Source organism: Balaenoptera physalus, assembly GCF_965194825.1.
Source record: "Balaenoptera physalus genome assembly, chromosome: 3".
Lineage (NCBI taxonomy): Eukaryota > Metazoa > Chordata > Mammalia > Artiodactyla > Balaenopteridae > Balaenoptera > Balaenoptera physalus.
Window position 1 is genome coordinate 8180777 of NC_138890.1, and position 20889 is coordinate 8201665.

At 47.2% G+C, this 20889-nt stretch overlaps 1 protein-coding gene and 1 long non-coding RNA gene across 6 annotated transcripts in view; one reads left to right on the forward strand and one right to left on the reverse strand.

Annotated features, from left to right (window-relative positions):
- The window catches only part of LOC309657283, an 11709-nt gene extending 2535 nt beyond the window's left edge, over positions 1-9174 (forward strand). For 2 of the 3 annotated variants that reach the window (XR_014261748.1, XR_014261750.1), the window contains exons 3-4: positions 429-659; positions 2567-4432. This is a non-coding gene — a long non-coding RNA (uncharacterized lncRNA). Of the gene's footprint in view, positions 1-428; positions 660-2566; positions 4433-8131 lie in introns of those variants that run through there. The other variant, XR_014261749.1, reaches the window with a different exon arrangement.
- Positions 1-14976, reverse strand: part of ECSIT (ECSIT signaling integrator) — a 15977-nt gene extending 1001 nt beyond the window's left edge. The window contains exons 1-7 of one of the 3 annotated variants that reach the window (XM_082454468.1): positions 14839-14922; positions 14493-14633; positions 9207-9325; positions 4882-5299; positions 4439-4662; positions 437-494; positions 160-308 (exon numbers count right to left, since the gene is read on the reverse strand). In XM_082454468.1, coding sequence (XP_082310594.1) covers positions 160-308; positions 437-494; positions 4439-4662; positions 4882-5299; positions 9207-9302 — 945 coding nt within the window. In that variant the 5' untranslated portion in view covers positions 9303-9325; positions 14493-14633; positions 14839-14922. Of the gene's footprint in view, positions 1-159; positions 309-436; positions 495-4438; positions 4663-4881; positions 5300-9206; positions 9326-14492; positions 14634-14838 lie in introns of all 3 variants that reach the window. The other 2 variants (XM_082454467.1, XM_082454469.1) reach the window with 2 other exon arrangements.
- Between the last annotated feature and the right edge of the window lie 5913 nt (positions 14977-20889).

Consider the following 20889-nt stretch of genomic DNA (forward strand, 5'->3'; position numbering starts at 1 on the left):
GGGAGGGGAGGTGCAGGCAGAGTCAGAGGCCCAGGATGTTGCAGCCACCTGCCGCCTCTCCCCCGGCCCCTGCCCTCCCATCCCCCCACCCCCCTCCCCACCTTTGAGCCAACTCACTCTTACCACCCCCACCCCCCGACTCCCGCTTTGGGCCCTCACCCTTTCCTCAGGGGGCAGCAAGTCAGCTCTGAGGATGTGGTAATAGACGCATTTGTCTCGAAGCCACAGGGAGAAGGGACCCTCAACGAAGATCGGGCGGGCTGGGTCGTGGTGGGCCAGGGCGGCCTGCTGATCAGGACTCTGGATTCCTGGTGTGGAGACACACATTCCCGGGGCGTCCTGGCTGAGGGGCTGTGCCCAGAGGCCCAGGGAGCCCACCCATCAGGCCTGCTGAGAACCCGGCACTCGCTCCCTCCCTCCCTCCGCAGGACCTTACCTATGATGTGGGGCTCCGTGGGATCCGTGGCATCTGTGGAGTCTTTGGACAAAGCCATCTGCAAGGAAAGTCGGGGTGGAAGCTTGCGGCCCCCACAGCCCCTACGGAGGAGCCCGGGAGAGAGAAATGGGGATTCCAGTGAATTCAGGGCCCCTCTTGGGTCTGTCTACTGGGCCTCCCACAATCACTCGAGCCCACCGCCTTCTTGCTTCTATCTAACTGGGTAAGAGCCACTGACCCTGGAGATACTCACATGGAGGGAACCCTGGAGCTGGCCCACCTGCGTTAAAATCCCGGCTCTGCCACTGTCTGCATGACCTTGGCTAAGTCACCGTGTGCCTCAGTTTCCCCAATTCAAAATGGGGGCAATAACAGCACTTAGTTGAGATGGTTCTAAAATGCCGAGAACGATGCCTGGCACGTGCTAAGTGCTCAGTGCATGTGAAATTTTAAAAAGGAAAAGAATTTCATGCAAACAGAATATGCCAGGAAGGAGACACAAGAAGCAAGTCACAGCGTTTGCCTCTGTGGAGGGCAGGGAGGGAAAGAATAGCCTTTTGTAGCTTTCTAATTTTACACTCTGAAATGTGATTTTAAAAACTAAATGAGGGACTTCCCTGGCGGTCCAGCGGTTAAGACTTCGCCTTCCAGTGCAGGGGGTGTGGGTCGATCCCTGGTTGGGGAGCTAAGACCCCACATGCCTTGCGGCCAAAGAATCAAAACATAAAACAGAAGCAGTATTGTAACAAATTTAATAAAGATTAAAAAAAAATTGGTATACATCAAAAAAAAAAAGTCTTTAAAAAAAAAAAAACAAAAAACGAAATGAGGGAATTCCCTGGTGGTCCAGTGGTTAGGACTCGACACTTTCACTGCAGTGGCCCAGATTCAATCCCTGGTCGGGGAACCAAGATCCTGCAAGCCAAGCAGCGTGGCCAAAAAACAAAAACCAAAACTAAATGAAATTCATTTGTGAAAAAATGCACTTACTCTGACCGAAATACCTGTGAGTGGACAACTGTCGGCACACATATCCTCCACCCTTTCAGGTTAAAAAGAATGGACTCCTTTGGGACTTCCCTGGCGGGCCAGTGGTTCAGATTTCGCCTTCCAATGCAGGGGGTACGGGTTCGATCCCTGGTCGGGGAACTAAAATCTCACATGCCTTGTGGCCAAAAAACCGAAACATAAAACAGAAGCGATACTGTAAGAAATTCAATAAAGACTTTAAAAATGGTCCACAGCAAAAAAAAAAAAAAAATCCAAAAATACTTAATTAAAAAAAAAGGGGGCTCCCAGCCATATTATTAAGTGAGAACAGCAAAAGGCGAGGTGCAGAATATGTGTATGTATAATGTGCTGCCACTGGAGAAACATCTTTAAAAGTGTAGGTTTTTCTCCTGGGCCCTTTTACTGGACAATATATTTATACCGATTTTTCATTTCAAATTTAACGCTATGGATTTTTTTTTTTAACATCTCGATTGTGTATCTTTTTCTCTCACACTCAAAATCTTGGTTCCTGTTACAAGTAATACACATGCTTATTTGACTTATCCATCAATATACATAAATGATTCTGATATTACAGCTGACCATAACGCTAGGGGATTAAGTTCAGGATTCTCAGAATGCAGGCCACTAAGGATGTCAGACAACAGTGACTCAGAATTTTTTTCTCTCACTGGTTATGCTGTCAATTGGATATTTAGCCACATATGTTTGTTTTCAGCTTTGGTGGGTTCTTTCCCCTCTTTTTTGATTATATATATATTTGATAGTCTAAACACATTTCCATAGTTTAGAAGCCAACCCATATTAAATAGGTGTCTCCCTCCCATTCCTTTTCTCTCTACCCCCATCTCCTCTGCCCGCCCAGAGATGACCATTTTTACCCATATCTGACTTATCTTTGCATTACTTATTTTTTTTATTTTTTTATTTTTTGGGCACGCCGCGTGGCTTGCGTGATCTTAGTTCCCTGACCAGGGATTGAACCCGGGCCCTTGTCAGTGAGAGCTCTGAGTCCTAACCACTGGACCACCAGGGAATTCCCTGCATTATTTATTCTTGTGAAAATAAACAAATAGCTATATGCCTTTTTATTTCTCTTCCCTTCTCACACTTTAGGTGGCTTACTGCACCACTGTGCATGCCTCACCCTTTCACTTTTTTCACCAGTCTTTGATTGAGGTGCCACAGTGGACATGGACAAGTCCCTCTTGATGGATACTTGGATTGTTCCCATTCTAAATCTAGGTGGTGTCAAACAAGGTCCTACTGTATAGCACAGGGAACTATATTCAAGATCTTGTAATAAAGTATAATGGAAAAGAATCTGAAAAAATATATATGTATACATATATATATATAACTGAATCACTTTGCTGTACACCAGAAACTAACACAACATTGTAAATCAACTATACTTCAATAAAGAAAAAGTTTTTAAAAAAACCTAGGTGGTGTAGGTGATCATTTTACCATGTTTTCAACCCTTCTGTATGCACTTTTAATAATGAAACGGGGTGGGGGGGGAAAGGGATATTTAAATACAAAGGATATATATGCAAAAAAAAAAGTATACATCTGCATGCAAATGCATAGATCTCTTGGGAAGGAGACATGGAAGTGGTCACCTCTGGGGAAGTAGCCTGGGGGCTAAAGGGTCAGGGTAGGAGAGGGGAACTCTTCACTGTGTGTTCTTGTGTACCGTTTGGCTTTTTTTTTTTTTTTTCTTTCCGCTGCGCCACGTGGGCTTGCAGGATCTTAGTTTCCCGACCAGGGATCGAACCCGTGCAGTTCCCTGTTTGGCTTTTTAATGCATTACTTTTTTTTGGTGGGGGCGGCCTGCCGCCCGGCTTGTGAAACCTTAGTTCCCTGGCCAGGGATGGAACCCAGGTCCTCAGTAGTGAAAGCGCAGAGTCCTAACCACTGGACCACCAGGGAATTCCTTTTAATGCATTACTTTAAAAAACGAAGAAATTAGTTAAAAACTGCACTTCTCTGCAGTGTGTTCTCTCACTGGGACACCGCATCACCACTCTCCTAGCCCCTCTGTCCTCTTTGCCTTGCCCCCAATCCAACACCATCCACACGGCCGCGAGGGGGCGCTTCAAAAGCACAAATCCTTCCAGAAACTTGACTTGCACCCCAACCCTCCTCTTCTTAAAACCTCCCCGTGGCCCTCTCATCACTAACCCGTTGTCCTATATGCCTCTTCTCTCTCATCCCAACTCCCTGCTCCGGCCAAAGGAAGCCCTGTCAGCATCTCCAGCCACTCCCAGCTGCCCTCGAGCCCTGGCCTACGCTGCTCCCTCTGCCTGGAATGCTCTCCTCACCTCTTCTATTCTGCCTGTGCCCAGCTCACCCTCACCTCCTCCAGGAAGCCCTCCCTGCTCCCTTTTGGGCTCCCACAGCCCCCAGGGCTTCTCCATCTCCAAACCAGCAGTTCTGAGGGTCCGCCTCCAGGACCAGACGACAAGTGCTGTGAGGGGCTCTCTTCTGGTCCCCCGTGTGGCCTGGCATGAGTGGGACCCCCAGGATATGGGGAATATTTCATTTAGTCATTCGACAAACAGCTGTGGAACGTCTGCTTTGTGCCAGAACCTGTGCTGGGCCTTGGGAGACACAGGGGAAACTGAGTTACGGGGAACCAGGCTCAGCCAGGGTGGTCAGGAAATGGGTCCTGACGAAAGGTCGGTGGAACTCAGACCTGAAGGAAGTGAAGTCCCGGAGGAAGGGTGTTCCTGGCAGAGGGAACAGCAAGCACAAAGGCCTCAGGAGGGAGCTGCCACAGACTGCTCAAGGAACAGAAAGCCATGCCCGGAATACAGTGAATGTGGGGAGAGGGGCCAAGGTCAGAGGTCAAGCTGTGCCAAGGGCCCTGGACTCTAGCGGAGGCTCTGCCAGCGAATCACGGCCTGTCTCACCACAATCACTTGGGGTTACTGAAGGGGGCCCTGCCCCAGAGGCGGCCGAGGATGTGGACGGGGAGGATACCTGATAGACGGTGACCCTGGCGCTGAGGTCGGGCTCCATGTGCCGCAGGGCCAAACTGGCCAGGTCCACTGGGTCCTGGGGCAGGTCCCGGGGCACGGGGAAGGGGTCGATATTCTTGAAGCGGGTGAACCACAGCTTCATGCGCACGAACTTGAGCATGGGGTGGCTTTTGCGTCCAAATATCTGAATGAGCAGGAACTCCGTCTCCTTGTTGGGCATCACCCCTGTGCCAGGCAGATGAAGGCTGAGCCTCAGGGAGGGAGCAGACGAGGGAAGGGATGACGGGAGAGAGAGATGAGAAGGAGATGGGGGTGGGCGGGCAGAGGAGGAAGCCAGACAGAGACAGAGAGGAGAGGAGTCAGAGCCAAGGGGCCACGGAGGGCCCCGGGACCCTGGAGAGGGAGGTGGCCCCGTCCCCGCCTGAGCTGGCCTGCTGGCCTCACCGTGGTTCTCCATCTGCTCCAGGACAGCGATCCCGCACTCCTGCTGCCGTGGGTAGTGGAGGAAGATGCTGTGGAAGATGTTGCGAGGCCGGAAGACCTCCTTGGGGAAGATGTCGAGCAGCAGGTTGTAGACGGCCAGGTCCCGCTCGACGCCGTACTCCCGCATCTTGCGCAGGGCCAGGTAGATGAAGTCGACGTGGCCCCGCTTGTGCACGTTGTACTGCGTAAAGTTCTGCACTGCCTGCACGAAGCTCGCCTTGTCCCGCACCCCATCTGGCGCCTGCCTAAACAGCTCCACGTGGGGTGCCAGGGCCTTGACCGGCCCCCTCGGGGGTTCGGGTGGGCGTGGGACCAGCGACGAATCAGGGTTGTGGGCGGCTGTGCTGCAGTGGAGGCCCCGCGGGGCCTGGGGCGGCCCCTGCGGATAGAGAACCACTGCTGGAATGTGGGTCTCCCAGTGCCCCTGGGGGACTGCCGTGCTGGGTCTCTGCTGGGAAAGGTGCCAGCAGGCATCCCTAAGGGCCTCTGAAGAAGTGTGGTGCGCTGGTTACAGACCCATGATCAGGCACCATCACAAAGTGTGAGAGAGCAATGGTAACGCCCCGACGGACGCAATGTCCACCACGATGACAAACGCACACCCTCTGACGCAGCAATCCTGCATCTGGTATTTAAATCGGATAGCTCTAAAAGCACCTGCACCAAATGACTTTTGTGCGTCTGCTGCGTCAGTGGAAATGGCGCATATGTGCATCGGCAAGGAAATAATTTAGCAAATGGCCAAGAACCTGGACAAGGAGCACCTACCGCTGTAAGGCACACTGAGGAGGTCTTGTGTGACCTGGAGTGAGCTCCAAGGTATATCATTAAATGAAAAAAAAGCAAGGTGTGAAACGGTGTGTACAGTAGCTTCCCATTTGTGTAAAAAAAAAAGAAAACAACAACAGCTTATACATAGTTGGTCCTCATTATTTGCGAATTCCATGTTTGCAAATTTGCCTACTTGCTAAAATTCATTTATGCTCCCAAAGCCAATACTCTTGGCACTTTCTGGCCATTTGCAGACACGTGCAGGGGGCTGGAAAGTTGAGTTGCCCAGCGCCTATATTCCCAGCTGAGATGGAACAAGGCAATGCTCGCCTTTCTTGTATTGGCTCCCATGCTGTCAACAAGTGTCCTTTTATATTATTTTTTTTTATTTTTTGGCCATGCTGCATGTCTTGCAGGAACTAGTTCCCCAACCAGGGATCGAACCTGGGTTCCCGGCAGTGAAAGCACGGAGTCCTAACCGCTCGACCACCAGGGAATTCCCAACAAGTGTCCTTTTAGAGGTTTATTTATTATTATTTTAAAAAATTTATTTATTTTATTTTTGGCTGTGTTGGGTCTTCGTTGCTGTGCGCGGGCTTTCTCTAGTTGTGGTGAGCGGGGGCTACTCTTCGTTGAGGTGCGCGGGCTTCTCATTGCGGTGGCTTCTCTTGTTGCAGAGCACAGGCTCTAGGCATGCGGGCTTCAGTAGTTGTGGCTCACGGGCTCTAGAGTGCAGGCTCAGTAGTTGTGGCACACGGGCTCAGTAGTTGTGGCTTGCGGGCTCTAGAGCACAGGCCCAGTAGTTGTGGTGCATGGGCTTAGCTGCTGCGTGGCATGTGGGATCTTCCCAGACCAGGGCTCAAACCCATGTCCCCTGCATTGGCAGGTGGATTCTCAACCACTGCGCCACCAGGAAAGTTCCTAGAGGTTTATTTAGTGCATGTTTTCTGCATCTTTTTTGTTGATTTGTGGTTGAAAAGGACTCCTAAGCCTGCCTAGTGTTCCTACGTGCAAGAAGGCCCTGCTGTTCCTTAGAGAAGATACATGTGATAGGTAAGCTCAGGCATGAGTTATAGTGCTGTTGGCCGTGAGTTCAATGTTAATGAATCAAAAATCTATATTAAATAGGATGTCTTTAAACAGAAACACACATACAACAAGGTTATGATTGACTGGTTGATGAAAATGTTATGACCTGAGGCTCACAGGAACCCTATCCCGTATCTCCCCTGGCAGCAATGGTTTGGTATTCGCTAATTCAGCGTATGCAGTGACTTTCTAGAATGTTACTGTGAATAATGAGAATCGACTGTATGGATACATATTTTTTGCTTTTGTGAAAAATATCTCTGGAAGGAAATACAATAAGCGGGAAACATCTTGCCTCTAGAGAAGGGAGCTAAGCAGTGGCCAGGCAAGAGAGAGAGAGACCCTTGTCACGGTACAGCCTCAGAACTTTTTGAATTTTGAACTATATTGTCTGCTGTAATTACCTATTTAAAAGATAGATTTTGAAAACTGAGTTGAGGGAATTCCCTTGCAGTTCAGTGGTTAGGACTCCATGCTTTCAGTGCTGAGGGCCAGGGTTCAGTCCCTGGTCAGGGAACTAAGATCCCACAAGCCGCGTGGCATGGCCAAAAAAAAAAAAAAAAAAATTGAGTTGAAAAAAGAAAATGCAGATTTTGGAGTCAGCAGGAGCCTCGGCTTGACTGTCCTCCACCCGGTGATACCCACATCCCACTACACTGCTCAGGCCTCTCTCCCCATCTATTATGATGGTACCTCCCTTGGGTCAAGGAGATCTTGTTCCCCAGAGTGGGGAGTGCATGATGCTGGGAGCAGGTCGGATCCCTCTAGAACAGAAGTTGGCAAACTACAGTCTGTGGGGCAAATCCAATCAGCTGCCTGCCTTTTTCAGTAAAGTTTTATTGGAACACAGCCATGTGCCTTCATTATGTCTGGTCTGGGGCTGCTTTGTGCTGCAGTGGCAGAGTTGAGTAGTTGTGACAGACACCACATGGCCTACAAAGCCAAAAGCATTTACTGTCTTACCCTTTACGAAAAAGTTTGCCAACCCCTCCTCTAGATGGTACCCTAATAGATTTATTTTCATTTAAATTGAATGTTTAAACTAGAATGGTTATACATAAGGCATCTTTTCAAATATATGGCTAATAAGAGCTAACATTTACAGAATATTCTTTTTTTTTTTTTTTTTGGCTGGGCTGTGTGGCTTGAGGGATCTCAATTCCCCGACCAGGGATCGAACCTGGGCCCCCTGCAGTGGGAGCACAGAGTCCTAACCACTGGACCACCAGGGAAGTCCCTTACGGAATATTCTTATGTACCAGGCATTGTTGAGCACTTTCTGAGAGTGAGGCTCATTTACTCTTTTCAACTGTCCATTGAAGGAGTGCCTCTTTGTGTACCCACTTTACAGATGAGGAAACTGAGGCCCTGGGAGATGAAACAAGATGCCTGGTGCCACACAGCAGCAAAGCAGCAGAGCTGAGATTGGAGCCCTCTGTTCTGCTGCACCCAATAGCCATCCCAATATCCTGCTTAGGTAAGGAGATGTTTTTTTAAAAAAAGGCATTCATTTAAAGTGAAAGTGTGGAACTTCCCTGGTGGCACAGTGGTTAAGAATCCGCCTGCCAATGCAGGGGACACGGGTTCGAGCCCTGGTCCGGGAAGATCCCACATGCTGCAGAGCAACTAAGCCCGTGCGACACAACTACTGAGCCTGCACTCTAGAGCCCGTGAGCCACAACTACTGAGCCTGTGTGCCACAACTACTGAAGCCCCAGCTCCTAGAGCCCATGCTCTGCAACAAGAGCAGCCACTGCAATGAGAATCCTGCGCACTGCAACGAAGAGTAGCCCCCACTTGCTGCAAGTAGAGAAAGCCTGCGTGCAGCAACGAAGACCCAACGCAGCCAAAAATAAATAAATAAATAAATTTACATTAAAAATAAATAAATAAAGTGAAAGTGTAGGCAACTAATACTACAGGTGGTATGTGCATAGGGCAGAAAGCAGAAAAGAAGCTCTAGAATGCTCCAAAGAAGGGGAGACACCACAAATGAGATAATGCAAATGAAATGCATAGCACAGGGCCTGGCCCAGAGGAAGTGCTCAGTAAGGGAGCTATTAATATTGTCACCATCATCACCATCCTTGTTATAATTTATGGACATTGATCAGCCTGGTCACTTAGGATAAGGGAACGAAATTCAATTCACATCTTTACAAGTGAATACAGGAGTCACCCAGAGTCACCACCCAAATCTACTTAGCTCAGACCTTCTTGATTTCAAATTCAAGCCCCTCACTCATGGGGGCACCAACACTTCTTAAAATGAGAAGAGACATTCAACTGGCCCTCAGAGCAGACAGGCCAGCCCAGACCCCACCCCCCCACCCCCACCCCCGCCACCCCGAGCTGGCTTCACTGGGAGGGCTTGTAAGCAAATCCCAGGCCTGCCTGCCTCTCTCCACCCCATGACTGGCAGTTACCTGAGAGAAGGGGGCTCCGGTGAGGGCGGTGCTGCAGATACCTCCCCAGCCCCGAGAGAGGCTCCGGGCCAGCAGGATGCCTTGGGCCCAGCTCATGCCTTTGCTTGTCGGACAACCACCTAGGAAGAGAGAAGAAAGAGCATCAGCCTGGTACCCCACCCGCTAAAGGCAATGAGAGCCCTCTCTTGGGCAGAGGTCACGTCCCAGACTGCACGGCTAACTCACCAGCTCCACTGGTCTCCTCATGCACAAGGTGAAGCAGAAGTGACTGTTACAATCAAGGGTCCCCGTTCTTCTGGGCCAAACCCTTCACTATCTTGAGAAATTTGCTCCTGCATTCGTCCCCCTCCCTACCAGATCATTCTGTTTTGTTTAACAGCTTTATTTGTGTACCATACAGTTGACCCTAAGCATAAAATTCAATGTGTTTTCAGTAGTTGACCCTTGAACAACACTGGTTTGAACTGCATGGGTCCACTTACATGCTGATTTTTTTTTCAGTAAATATGTACTACAGTACTACACGAACTGTGGTTGGTCGAATCTAAGGATGTGGAACTGTGGATATGAAGGGCGGACTATAACGTTATATTTGGATTTTTAACTGTGAGGAGGGTCGGCACCCCTAACCCCTACATTGTTCGAGGGTCAACTGTATATTCACAGAATTGTGCAACCATCACTACATCTAATTTTAGAACAGTTTTGTCACCCCCCCCCCAAAAAGAATACCTATACCCATTAGCAGTCCCTCTCATTTCCCCTCACCCTCAACCCTAGGCAATCCCTAATCTACTGTCTATAAATTTGCCTACTCTGGGAATTTCATATAAATGGAATCATATAATATGGGCTCTTTTGTGACTGCCTTCTTTCACTTAACATGTTTTCAAGGTTTATCCACGTTGTAATATGTATCAGACTTCATTCCTTTTAATTGCCCCAAATTTTGGCAAAGAATATACAAATCAATTTTCACTGCGAAGTAAAGGAGCTGTTACAGTGGAGGATTACTGGACTGAATGTCAATATTATGACATAGTATGAGTGTGTTTCATGTTTGGTAATTGCAATCATTGTTGCTTTTGTTGTGGTCATCCATGTACAATGCTTGGTGTCAGTCTATTTATCTCTTGTAAAAATAAAATACAGTGTGTGTGTGTGAAAAAAAAAATTGCCCCAAATTTTTCATTATATGGGTTTAACCATATTTTATTTACCCATTCAATTGATGAACACTTGCAGTTCTTCCCACTTTTTGACTATATGACTATTGCTGCTATGAACACTTGTGTAGCTTTTGTGTGAACACGTTTCCACTTCTCTTGGGTATGTACTTAGAAATCAAACTGCTGGGACATATAGTAACTCTATGTTTAATCATTTGAGAAACTGCCAAAGTGTTTTCCAAAGTGGCTGCACCACTTTACATCCCCACCAGCAATGTATAAAGTTCCAATTTCTCTGCATTCTTGCCAATACTTGCTGTTGTCTTTCTTTTTGATTACAGACATCCTAATGGGTGTGAAGTGGTATCTCATTGTGGTTCTGATTTGCATTTCCCTAAAAGTTAATGATGATGAGCATCTTTTCATGGGCTTATTGGCCATTGTGTATCTTCTTCAGAGAAATGTCTATTTAGATCCTTTGTCCATTTAAAAATTAGGTTATTTATCTTTTTATTATTGAGTTGTTTATATATCCTGGATACAAGAAGCTTATGATTTACAAATACTTTCTCCCATTCTTTGAATTGTCTTTCACTTTCTTGATGTTATCGTTTGCAGCACAAATGTTTAATTCCAACGAAATCCAATTTCTGTTTTACTTCTGTAGCTGTGCTTTTGATGTTTTATCTAAAAAAAACCATTGCCTGGCCCAAGGTCATGAAGATTTACTCCTATGTTTCTTCTAGAAGTTTTGTTTGTTTGTTTTGGCCACACCTAGTGGCTTGTGGGGATCTTAGTTCCCCCACCAGGGGTGGAATCCGTGCCCCCTGCAGTGGAAGCTCAAAGTCCTAACCACTGGATCGCCAGGGAATTCCCCTCTGATCCATTTTGAATTAATCTTTGTGAATGGTGTGAGGAAGGGGTTCATTTCATGTAGATATCCAGTTGTCCTAGTACTATTTGTTGAAGAGACTATTTTTTCTCCTTGTCACTCTTGTTGAAAATCAATTGACTGTAAATGTAAGGGTTTACTTTTGGGCTCTCAATTTAATTCTATTGATCTATAGGTTGAGCCTTATGCCAATACCACACTGTTGTGATTATTGTAGCTTTGTAGGTTCTGAAATTGGGAAGTGTTTAAGTCCTCCTATTTTGTTCTTCTTTTACAATATTATTTGGCTATTCTGGATCCCTCACTATTACATATAAATTTTAGAATCAGCTGTCAATTTCTGGAGAAAATCCAGCTGGGATTCTGATAGGGATTGTGTTGAATCTGTAGAACAGTTTGGGAAATATTGGTATCTTAATAATATTGTCTTCTGATCCATGAACATGGGATACCTCTCCATTAATTTAGATCTTCTTTAATTTCTCTCAACGATGTTTTACAGTTTTCAGTGTAGAAGTCCTTTACTTCTTTTGTTAAATTTATTTGTAAGTATCTTATTCTTTACGAAGCTATTATATAATTTCATTTTCACATTGTTCATTGCTAGTGTACAGAAACACAATTTATTTTTATGTGTTGATCTTGTATCTTGCAACCCTGCTGAACTTGCATTAGTCCTAATAGTTTTTTTAAAAAATTGGATTCCCTGAGATTGTCTACATACAAGATCATGTCATCTGCAAACAGAGATAGTTTTACCTCTTCCTGTCTAATCTGGATGCCTTTTATTTCTTTTTTTTGCCCAAGTGTCCTTGCTGGACCTCCAGTACAGTGTTGAATAGAAGTGGCCAGGGTGCACATCCTTGTCTTGTTCCTGATCTTACTGGGGAAAGCATCCAGTCTTTCATCATTAAATATGACGTCAGCTGTAGGTTTTTCCCAGATGACCTATCAGGTTGAGGAAATTCCTTTCCATTGCTAGATGCTGAGTATTTTTATCAGAAAGGACATCAGATTTTGTCAAATGCTTTTTTTTTTTTTTTTGCTTCTATCAAACTAATCATGTGTTTTTTGTCCTTTAGTCTATTAATATGCTGTATTACATTAACTGATTTTGAAATGTTAAACTCATATTGCATTCCTCAGATAAATTCCACTTGGTCATGGTATATAATTCGTTTTATATGTTGCTAAAATTGGTTTGCTAGCATTTTGTTGAGGATTTTTGTATCCATGTTCATAAGAGATATTGGTCAGTAGTTTTCGTTTCTTGTCGTGTCTGTTTGGTTTAGTTTCAGGGTAATGCTGGCCTCATAAAATGAGTTGGGAAGTATTTGGATCACTCTTATCACCGTTTAAACTTTCTCTAGCATCTTCTTCCGCCTCTGCTCCACATCTCTGCTTCATTTATAGCACAGCTTCTCCCAAGAGGTGTCTACATGCTGTGTTCCCTCCTCACTCTCTCCAACTTGGCTGCTGCCCCAACCACTCCACTAACACCACTCCTGTAAAGACCCCTTGTGTCTTCTACATTTAACAAAGCCAGTGGTTATTTCTTTGGCTCATTTTGCTCAGTTTCTCAGAAGGATTTGGCATAGGTGAGGTCCTCCTCCCACCTTGACACTCTTGATTTTCTTCCTAGCACCCACGTCTATTTCTCAACCATTCAGTAAGACCTGCTTCCTTCTCTAAAGTTTGAAATGTTTGCAAACTTGAGTTTGCAGATGAATCACCAAAGATCTTGTTAAAATGCAGATTCTGATTCAGTGGGTCTGGGGTGGAAGCAACGACCATACCTCTAACAAACTTCCAAGTGATGCTGATGCTGCTAGTCTGGAGACCACATTTTGAGTAATAAGGCTGCAAAGAGTCCCACATTCTGAATTTATATGTCTGCTACCCTAAGGCATCATTCAGTTTCCAAGAGAGATTCCTCTCCTCTCTGTATTCCTGTAGGCAGCTCTAATGGTTCTTAAACTTTGTTCATATTGGAATTATCTAGGGAGCTTTAAAAATCCCCTTGTCCAGGCCATACCCCAGATATACTGAATCAAAATATCTAGAGGCATGGCCCAGGTATCAGTATTTTAAAGGACTCCAATGACTCTAACATGCAGCTGAGATTAAGACTTTAATCTAAACCTTTGCTATTCAAAGTGTGTCCCAGGGACCAGCTGCATTGGTATTATCATCTGGGAGCTGATTAGAAATGCAAAATCTCAGCCCTAACCCAGACATGCTGAATCAGAATCTGCATTTTAACAAAAGCCCAGGTTTCTCCTCTGTGTGTTAAAGTCTGAGAAATAATGATCTATGCCCTGAGCTCCAGCCTCCATACCTAACTGCCACTGTGGTGTATTCCCCAGCCATCTCAAACTTACGTTGCTCCAAATTATATCCCTGCTTAAACTTGTTCCTCCTCATGCTAGCCAATGACATCACCATTCCTAGTCATTCAGACCACAAACCTGGGAATTCTGAGTCCACTGTGTCCCTCACTCTCCCATCCAATCCATCAGCTACTCCTGTTGACTGCTTCCAAATCCACCTCAAATGCATCTATTTCTCTCCATCTGCAGGCCACCACTCCAGTCCATGACCTCTATCCACCTACCCAGCCTCACACTTCTTTCCTTACCTGCCTCCACTCAGGTCTGCCCCCCAGGTCAGAGGGAGCTTTTTAAATGTAAACTAAATTCAGTGTTCTCTGCCTAAAATCACTAATGATATATCACACAAGATAAAATCAGACAGGGTCCGCCCCTCCAAACTCAACTCTTAGTACTGGCAGCTCCAGCTACACCGTTTCTTAAGCTGACTTTATTCTAGTCTCAGAGCCTTTGAACTTGCTTCTCCTTCTGTAAATTTCTCGCCCCCCCCCCGCCCCCATCAGTCCAGAGCTGTCTCTGGTCATTCAGGTCTATAGTCAAATAAGAAGCCTTCCCTGACCACCGCCCCACTCCCAATCTAAAGTCCCATCACCCTGATGAATGCATTTTTAGCAATTATTAGCATCTGAAATCACATGTTTCATTTACTTCTGATTTGTTCAATGTCTGGCTTCCCGGGGAACTCGGGGATTTTTGTGTGCCTTATTGCTCCGTCTCCAGGACCTGGGACAGTGCCTGGTATATGGTAGGTACCCAGCAAGTATCAGTTGAATGGGAAGAGCTAAATTTCTACAAAATTTCTAAAAATCTGAACCCCTAGGCAGGGTGTACCTACAGCAGCTCTGAGGCTGGCTGCCAGGAATTTGAGTCCTTTCGGAGAAAGGGACAGACGCGGGATCGAATTCCAGCCTAGCTGCTGACTTGCGGCGTGACCTTGGGAGAGGGCTTTAACCTCTCTGAGCCTCAGCTGTCTCACCTGCAAAATTAGAGATTAGGGATGTGGGGAGGCGGGTACAGAGAGGGCGGCTTTTTCCGGCACATCCCCGCCCCGTACCCGGAAAGGTCACGGTGCCCTGGCCCTGCAGCCGCGGTCCTCCGGGGCCGCTCTTCCGCACTGCCAGCACAGAACGGGCCGCCCCGGGGCCCAAATGTTCGCGCTTGCCTCCCCACGCGCGACCTACCTACTCACGCGGCTGGCCGCGGAATCCCGGCCGGTTCTACCTTGCCGCTGGGCGCCGCCATGTTGCACTATCCGGGTCACGGGCCGCCAAGGAGACAGCAAATCAAGAACACCGGTTTCGAGAGGTCCCGCCCCCAAGAGAGGAGCACCAATAGGAAGGCGGAAAGGCTATGGTCCCGCCTCGTAATGTGCCAGGCCCCGCCCTCAATGAGGCAAGCGGCGCCTCCTACCTAGGAATTAAGGAGTTTTGGTCCGGGAAGGAGTGACTGCCCCAATCCCGGGCTGGGAGGCTGGACTTGGGGGGTGGGGGGTGGGCCTGTGAATCCAACTGGCAGCCCCAGTTTTCCCACCTGAAATGTGGGAATGAAATATTAAAGGTGGAAGTGATGTGGATTCCTTCATTTGTTCAAGAAACATTTGAGCCAGGCGCTGAGGATTGGACACTAACATTAGGGAAGGTGGCAGGCTCTGCTAATCTAGCTTCATGGGTCTGGGCTAGTGCTTAACCCATTTGTGCATCGATTGTCTCAACCCTGAAATGGGCCAATTATAATAACCTCATGGGTTTTCTTGTTTTTTGTTTTTGAGATTTAATTGAGTTTATGCAGAACAGCCATATAAGTGTATGCTGGGGATTTTTTGTTTGTATCTTTGTTTTTTTGTTTTGGCCTCACCACACGGCTTGTGGTATCTTAGTTCCACACGCCCCCCCCCGCCCCCCCCCGATGGAACCTGTGCACCCTGCAGTGGAAGCGAAGAATGCTAACCACTGGACCGCCAGGGAATTCCCTATGCTATTGTTAGTATGGGGGACTCACCCTAACACCTCCCTCCACCTCCCTCACTGGAAGGGCATGGAGGCTGGTTTGACACCTTGGCCCACCCTCATGGAGAGCTGAGGGTCCTGTAGTGTTGTGTGCATATTCATGATTTTGTGTGTGTGACTGTGATGTTGGGGTGATAGAGTGTGGAGGTTTTCATGTGTCTTTGTAGTGTCTCAGAACTCAAGCAAAGGTGTGTAGGTTTGTGTGTGGCTGTGTGAGCGTAGGTCAGGGGTGGTCCCCATGTGTGTGTCAGTGTGAGCCAGGCCAGTTGGGACATTGGTGTGTGGGTGTCTTTGTGTGTTCACGTGCCATTAGCTGCATGTGCATCTGTGATTGTACCAGCTTCTGGGCGTCTGTGTGTGTGTAAGGCTGTGGAATTTGTCCCACAATTCTGAGGGCTGGGAGTAGGTGTGTCACATTTCTTTGATGTTCCATGCAATAAGGCAAGTGTGATTGCATGTCTGAACACCAGTGGGTTGATGACTGTGTTTGTGACACCTCATGTGTTCCCAACTTGTGGATAAATGATTGTGTCCCACTGTGAAAACGCATGTGACTGTTACACCCCATATCGGTCTGTGTGTGATTGTGTCTACCAGTGTGTGTCTGTGACTGTATGAATCTCTGACTTCATGTGTACATGGCTGTGCTCATGGCACCCTGTGTGTCTCTGACTGTGTGTGACTCTGTGTCCCAGCAATGGTATAAAGGTCTGACCATGCCAAGTCGGGGGATGGTCTCTGACGTTGTGGGACTCCATTGTGTAGTTGTGTCCAACCATTGGTATGTGTTTGTAACACTGTGTGTCTCTGACTTGTATGGGTGACTTGTATGGGTGCCCCCCACCATCGATGTGTCAGTGACAGTATATGACACTGTGTGTGTCTGTGACTGTGCCTCAATATTGGTCGATTATGACTGTGTTGATCTGTCTGTGTGTGTGACAATGGTGTGTCCCTATGCCTCTGTGTATGACTGTCCACCCAACCATAGTGGGGGCTGTCGCTGCATTTGTAGCTCCCCGAGTGCATCTGTGTGTGGCTGTGTGTCTGATTCCCAGGGTCTACTCACGCTGGTTGTACCCACGAGTGTGTGTGAGAGATGCAGCGTCTGGGTCCCCGGATTTTACTTCTCCTCCCCTGTGTGTGGCAGGCCTGTGATCCCTGGATAATTTCCTTGCCTCAGGGTATGGCAACACTGGAGATGGTGCAGCTGGCATCTGCCCCGTTGGCTGTAGGAGCTGGGCCTCCGGGCAGAGGAGGTGCCCGAGGCGTGGACGTGGCCACAGCCACCGCTCAATAACCACCCCTACCCGTCTCTATGGCAGGCTCCCCCTCCACCCACCGTGGTTCAGCCTCCTGGTTTCGTCTTGCACCAAAGGAGCTCCTAGGCGCTCAGCCAGCGCGCGTTCAGCAGCCTCCCGCCAGCCTGTGAGCGCGTTTGGACTCACGCAAACTCCTCCAGTGGGGCTCCAGATGGTGCGGGGGCGGGGCTTGAGGGGCGGGGCCACGCGGAAGAGGGGCGGGGCCTAATTTGCCTTGCCCCCTCCCCAGATGTGTAGCCATCCTCCTCTCCCTGGCCATCAGTACCCTTTGCTGGTACAACCTGCTCTCTGTGGAGACAATTAACATCAACCTCACTCTGTAAGGGTCAGCTGGGCCCAAGTGGACATTCTCCACTTCACTCCACCCCTATTCTATGCTCCTGTAGGGGTGGGGAGTCGGCAACATGGAGAAAGGGGGTGGACGCTGCTGAGGATGTCCAGAGGAGGGAGAGATCCCTCCAGGAAGGTTCTCTGAGTGAGGCTGGCCCAGCTAAGGGGCCTCATGGGCCAGCCCACTCTCTGTCTCTACCTCAGCCCAGGCAGAGCCCAGACCTGGGCCTTGACCCCTCCATGCCAGACCCCCAGCTGCCCTGTCCAGAGATATCCAGAGTGGGGGTCCAGTGGTACCCCCATTCCTCCCATCCCATGGACTGTGGCTGATGACTCTGGTGACCTGGTCTGTGGTAGATGGGATCCAGCTGCGTGCGACTGGGGGTCACATTCCCTCAATCCCCTGCCCACTTCTGAACCCTGCTCCCTTCAGACCTGGTGGTGATTCTCCACAACAGGAATCGGTTGTTCCCGTGTTACCATGCAGTTTCTCTCTTTGGCTTCTCCTGCTTCTATAAAGACCCTTGGAGACACCACCTCTCCCACTACCCTGCCCGCATGCGTTGAACATCTCCTGTGGGCTTGGTTACCATAAGCTCCAAGAGGACAGGGAGATTTTGGTTGTTTGTTTGGTGTGGTGTCCCCAGCATTAGGGACGGGGCCTGGAACATGGGAAGTGCTTAATAGATGTTGGCTACAAAAATGAGTAAACGAATGGGTGAATGTTCCTGAAGCTCACCCGAACCTTTAAAGCCTGCAAACGGTCCCTTGTGACAGCCCCATGTGACTGCCTTCGGCATGCCCGACTAATTACCCTGCCACTGCCTTCGCCCCTCTTTCTCCAGCCCCGGGACAGGCTGCATTACCTTGTAGAATTCTATGCCCATCTGTGTCTTTCACAGCCTTTTGTCAGTTTTGGGCACTTGAGTCTGGGGGGGCATGTGAGGCCCTTCCTGCTCCTCTCTTGCATTCACCTTCCTCTCCTTCACTCCTGACCCCTCCCCCCTTCTCCTGTCCACAGTTGGTTCCTGAGTATGGTGAGCTGCCCCCAAAACTCACCAGTGGCCTTGCTGGTGTGGCCATGGCTGGAGTCTATATAGCTGAAACCACTGTGATACGGTTCTAAAATTCGAGGGGTGATGACCTTGGCTATTGCTGGTCCTGGACATCCTTAACATTCTACGGATATACCGCATCCTGTCTGGGGCCTGAGGCAGGGGAGCCATCTCAGAGTCAGAGCAGAGTGTAGGAAGGGATTGAAGCAATCTGGAAGAGCTTCCCTCAATCCTGCTGCAGCCTCAGACCCAGGGCCAAAATAGGGGAAGCTGTGCATAGGATCCTGAGGCTGTGCCCACCCCATCACGAGAAGGCTCAGAGTCACTCAACAAGCACTTATTGAGGGAATTCCCTGGCTGTCCAGTCGTTAGGACTCCACGCTTTCACTGCCAAGGGCCCAGGCTCAATCCTTGGTCGGGGAACTTAGATTCTGCAAGCTGGGTGGTGCGGCAAAAAACAAAACAAAACAAGCAAACAAACAAAAAACCACACACACACACACACACACAAAACACAAACATTTATTGAGAGCCTCCTTTGTAGCAGGCACCGTTCTAAGTGTTGAGGAAAAGCAGTAAGCAAAAAAAAAGATTCCTGACCTGGGGGAGCTGGCATTCTCGCGGAGGAGACAGAAAAAAGACCCATGTTCTTTTCTTTTCTTTTTTTAAAATAAATATTTATTTATTTATTTGTTTGTTTTTATTTTTGGCTGTGTTGGGTCTTCGTTACTTCACGCGGGCTTTCGGCGAGCGGGGGCTACTCTTCGTTGCGGTGCGCAGGCTTCTCATTTCGGTGGCTTCTCTTGTTGCAGAGCACGGGGTCTAGGCGCTTGGGCTTCAGTAGTTGCGGCACATGGTCGCGGGCTCTAGAGTGCAAGTTCAGTAGCTGTGCGTGGCACACGGGCTTCGTTGCTCCGCGGCATGTGGGATCTTCCCGGACCAGGGCTCGAACCCTTGTCCCCTGCATTGGCAGGCGGATTCTTAACCACTGCGCCACCAGAGAAGTCCGAAAGACCCATGTTCTATAGAAATATTTTCATAACTATATGCAGCTTGAAAAAATATTAAGTGCAACTTCAGAACTGTTTAGGATATGATTTTGTCTATCTTGTGAATCTTCAGTGATTTTGAACATAGAACATGTAACCTTTTGTAATTAACAGCAATTTTTATTCCCTTTTTTGCTTGTGTGTAGAGCTTGATTCTTTGTGTTTTGTGTATTAATTTAGGTATTTAGATTTATGCCTTCCGTCATTCTGCCATCTCAAACAAAGCATCAGAATACTTTCATTAATTCAACAAATTAATTACTTAAAACAAATACGTGTTGTGTGCTAGATCCAGAAGGAAATATGAAATTAATTTGAAAAAGGAAAAGAAATTTAAGTTCTCCAAGTACTTAGAGTCTGTTTCCAAGAAAGGGTATATTTTCATGAAGTAAAAATGTAAAATGCTACGTGTAATTAACAAAAGGGCTGATATTAATAAACAGATTAAGAATTGTTTAAAAAGAAATATTTTATAGCTTGAGCTGTGCATGGTGATTACATGGGTGTATATGTATATAAAAATTCACTGAGCCCTCGATTAAGATGTGTGTATTTTACTTTAAGTAATATCTCAATTAAAAATACTTTAAAAGTGATAATTGATTCATTGAGCTATAATTTGTACACTTTTCTATATGTATGATATACTTGTAAAGTCTATGTAAACACTTCACAACCATTAGGGTGGCCATTATCAAAAAAATAGAATCTAACAAGTGAAGAAAGTGAAACTCTTGTACACTCCTGGTGGGAATGTAAACTGGTTCAGCCACCATGGAAAACAGTATGGCAGTGCCTTAAAAAAATTAAAAATGGAATTACCATATGATTCAGTAATTCCACTTCTGGGTATATACCCCAAAGGACTGAAAGCAGGGACTTGAACAGATAGTCACACACCCATGTTCATAGCAGCATGATTCGCAATAGCCAAAGCAACTCAAGTGTCCATCAGCAGATGAATGGATAAACAAAATGTAGTATATACATACAATGGAATATTATTCAGCCTTAAGAAGGAAAGAAATTCTGACACATACCACAAATAGATAAACCTTAAGGACTTTATGCTAAATGAAATAAACCAATCACAAAGGGACAAATACTGTATGATTCCACTTATATGAGGTACCTAGAGAGTAATCAAATTATCATGGAGACAGAAAGTAGAATGATGGTTGCCAGGAGTTGGGGGAGGGGGAGAGTGGGGAATCACTGTTTAATGGGGGCAGAGTTTCAGTCCTGGAAGATGAAAAAAGCTCTGGAGATGGATGGTGGTGATGGCTGCACAAAAACATGAATGTACTTAATATCACAGAACTGTACACTTAAAAATAGTACATTTTATGTTATATATTTTACCACAATTTTGAAAAAGTCTACTTAATGATAAGTGATACAGAGAACAGTGAAGCAGAAGAAGGGAGGAGGTGCAAGAGGGGTTTGCAGTTTGAAACTGGCTGGTTAGGA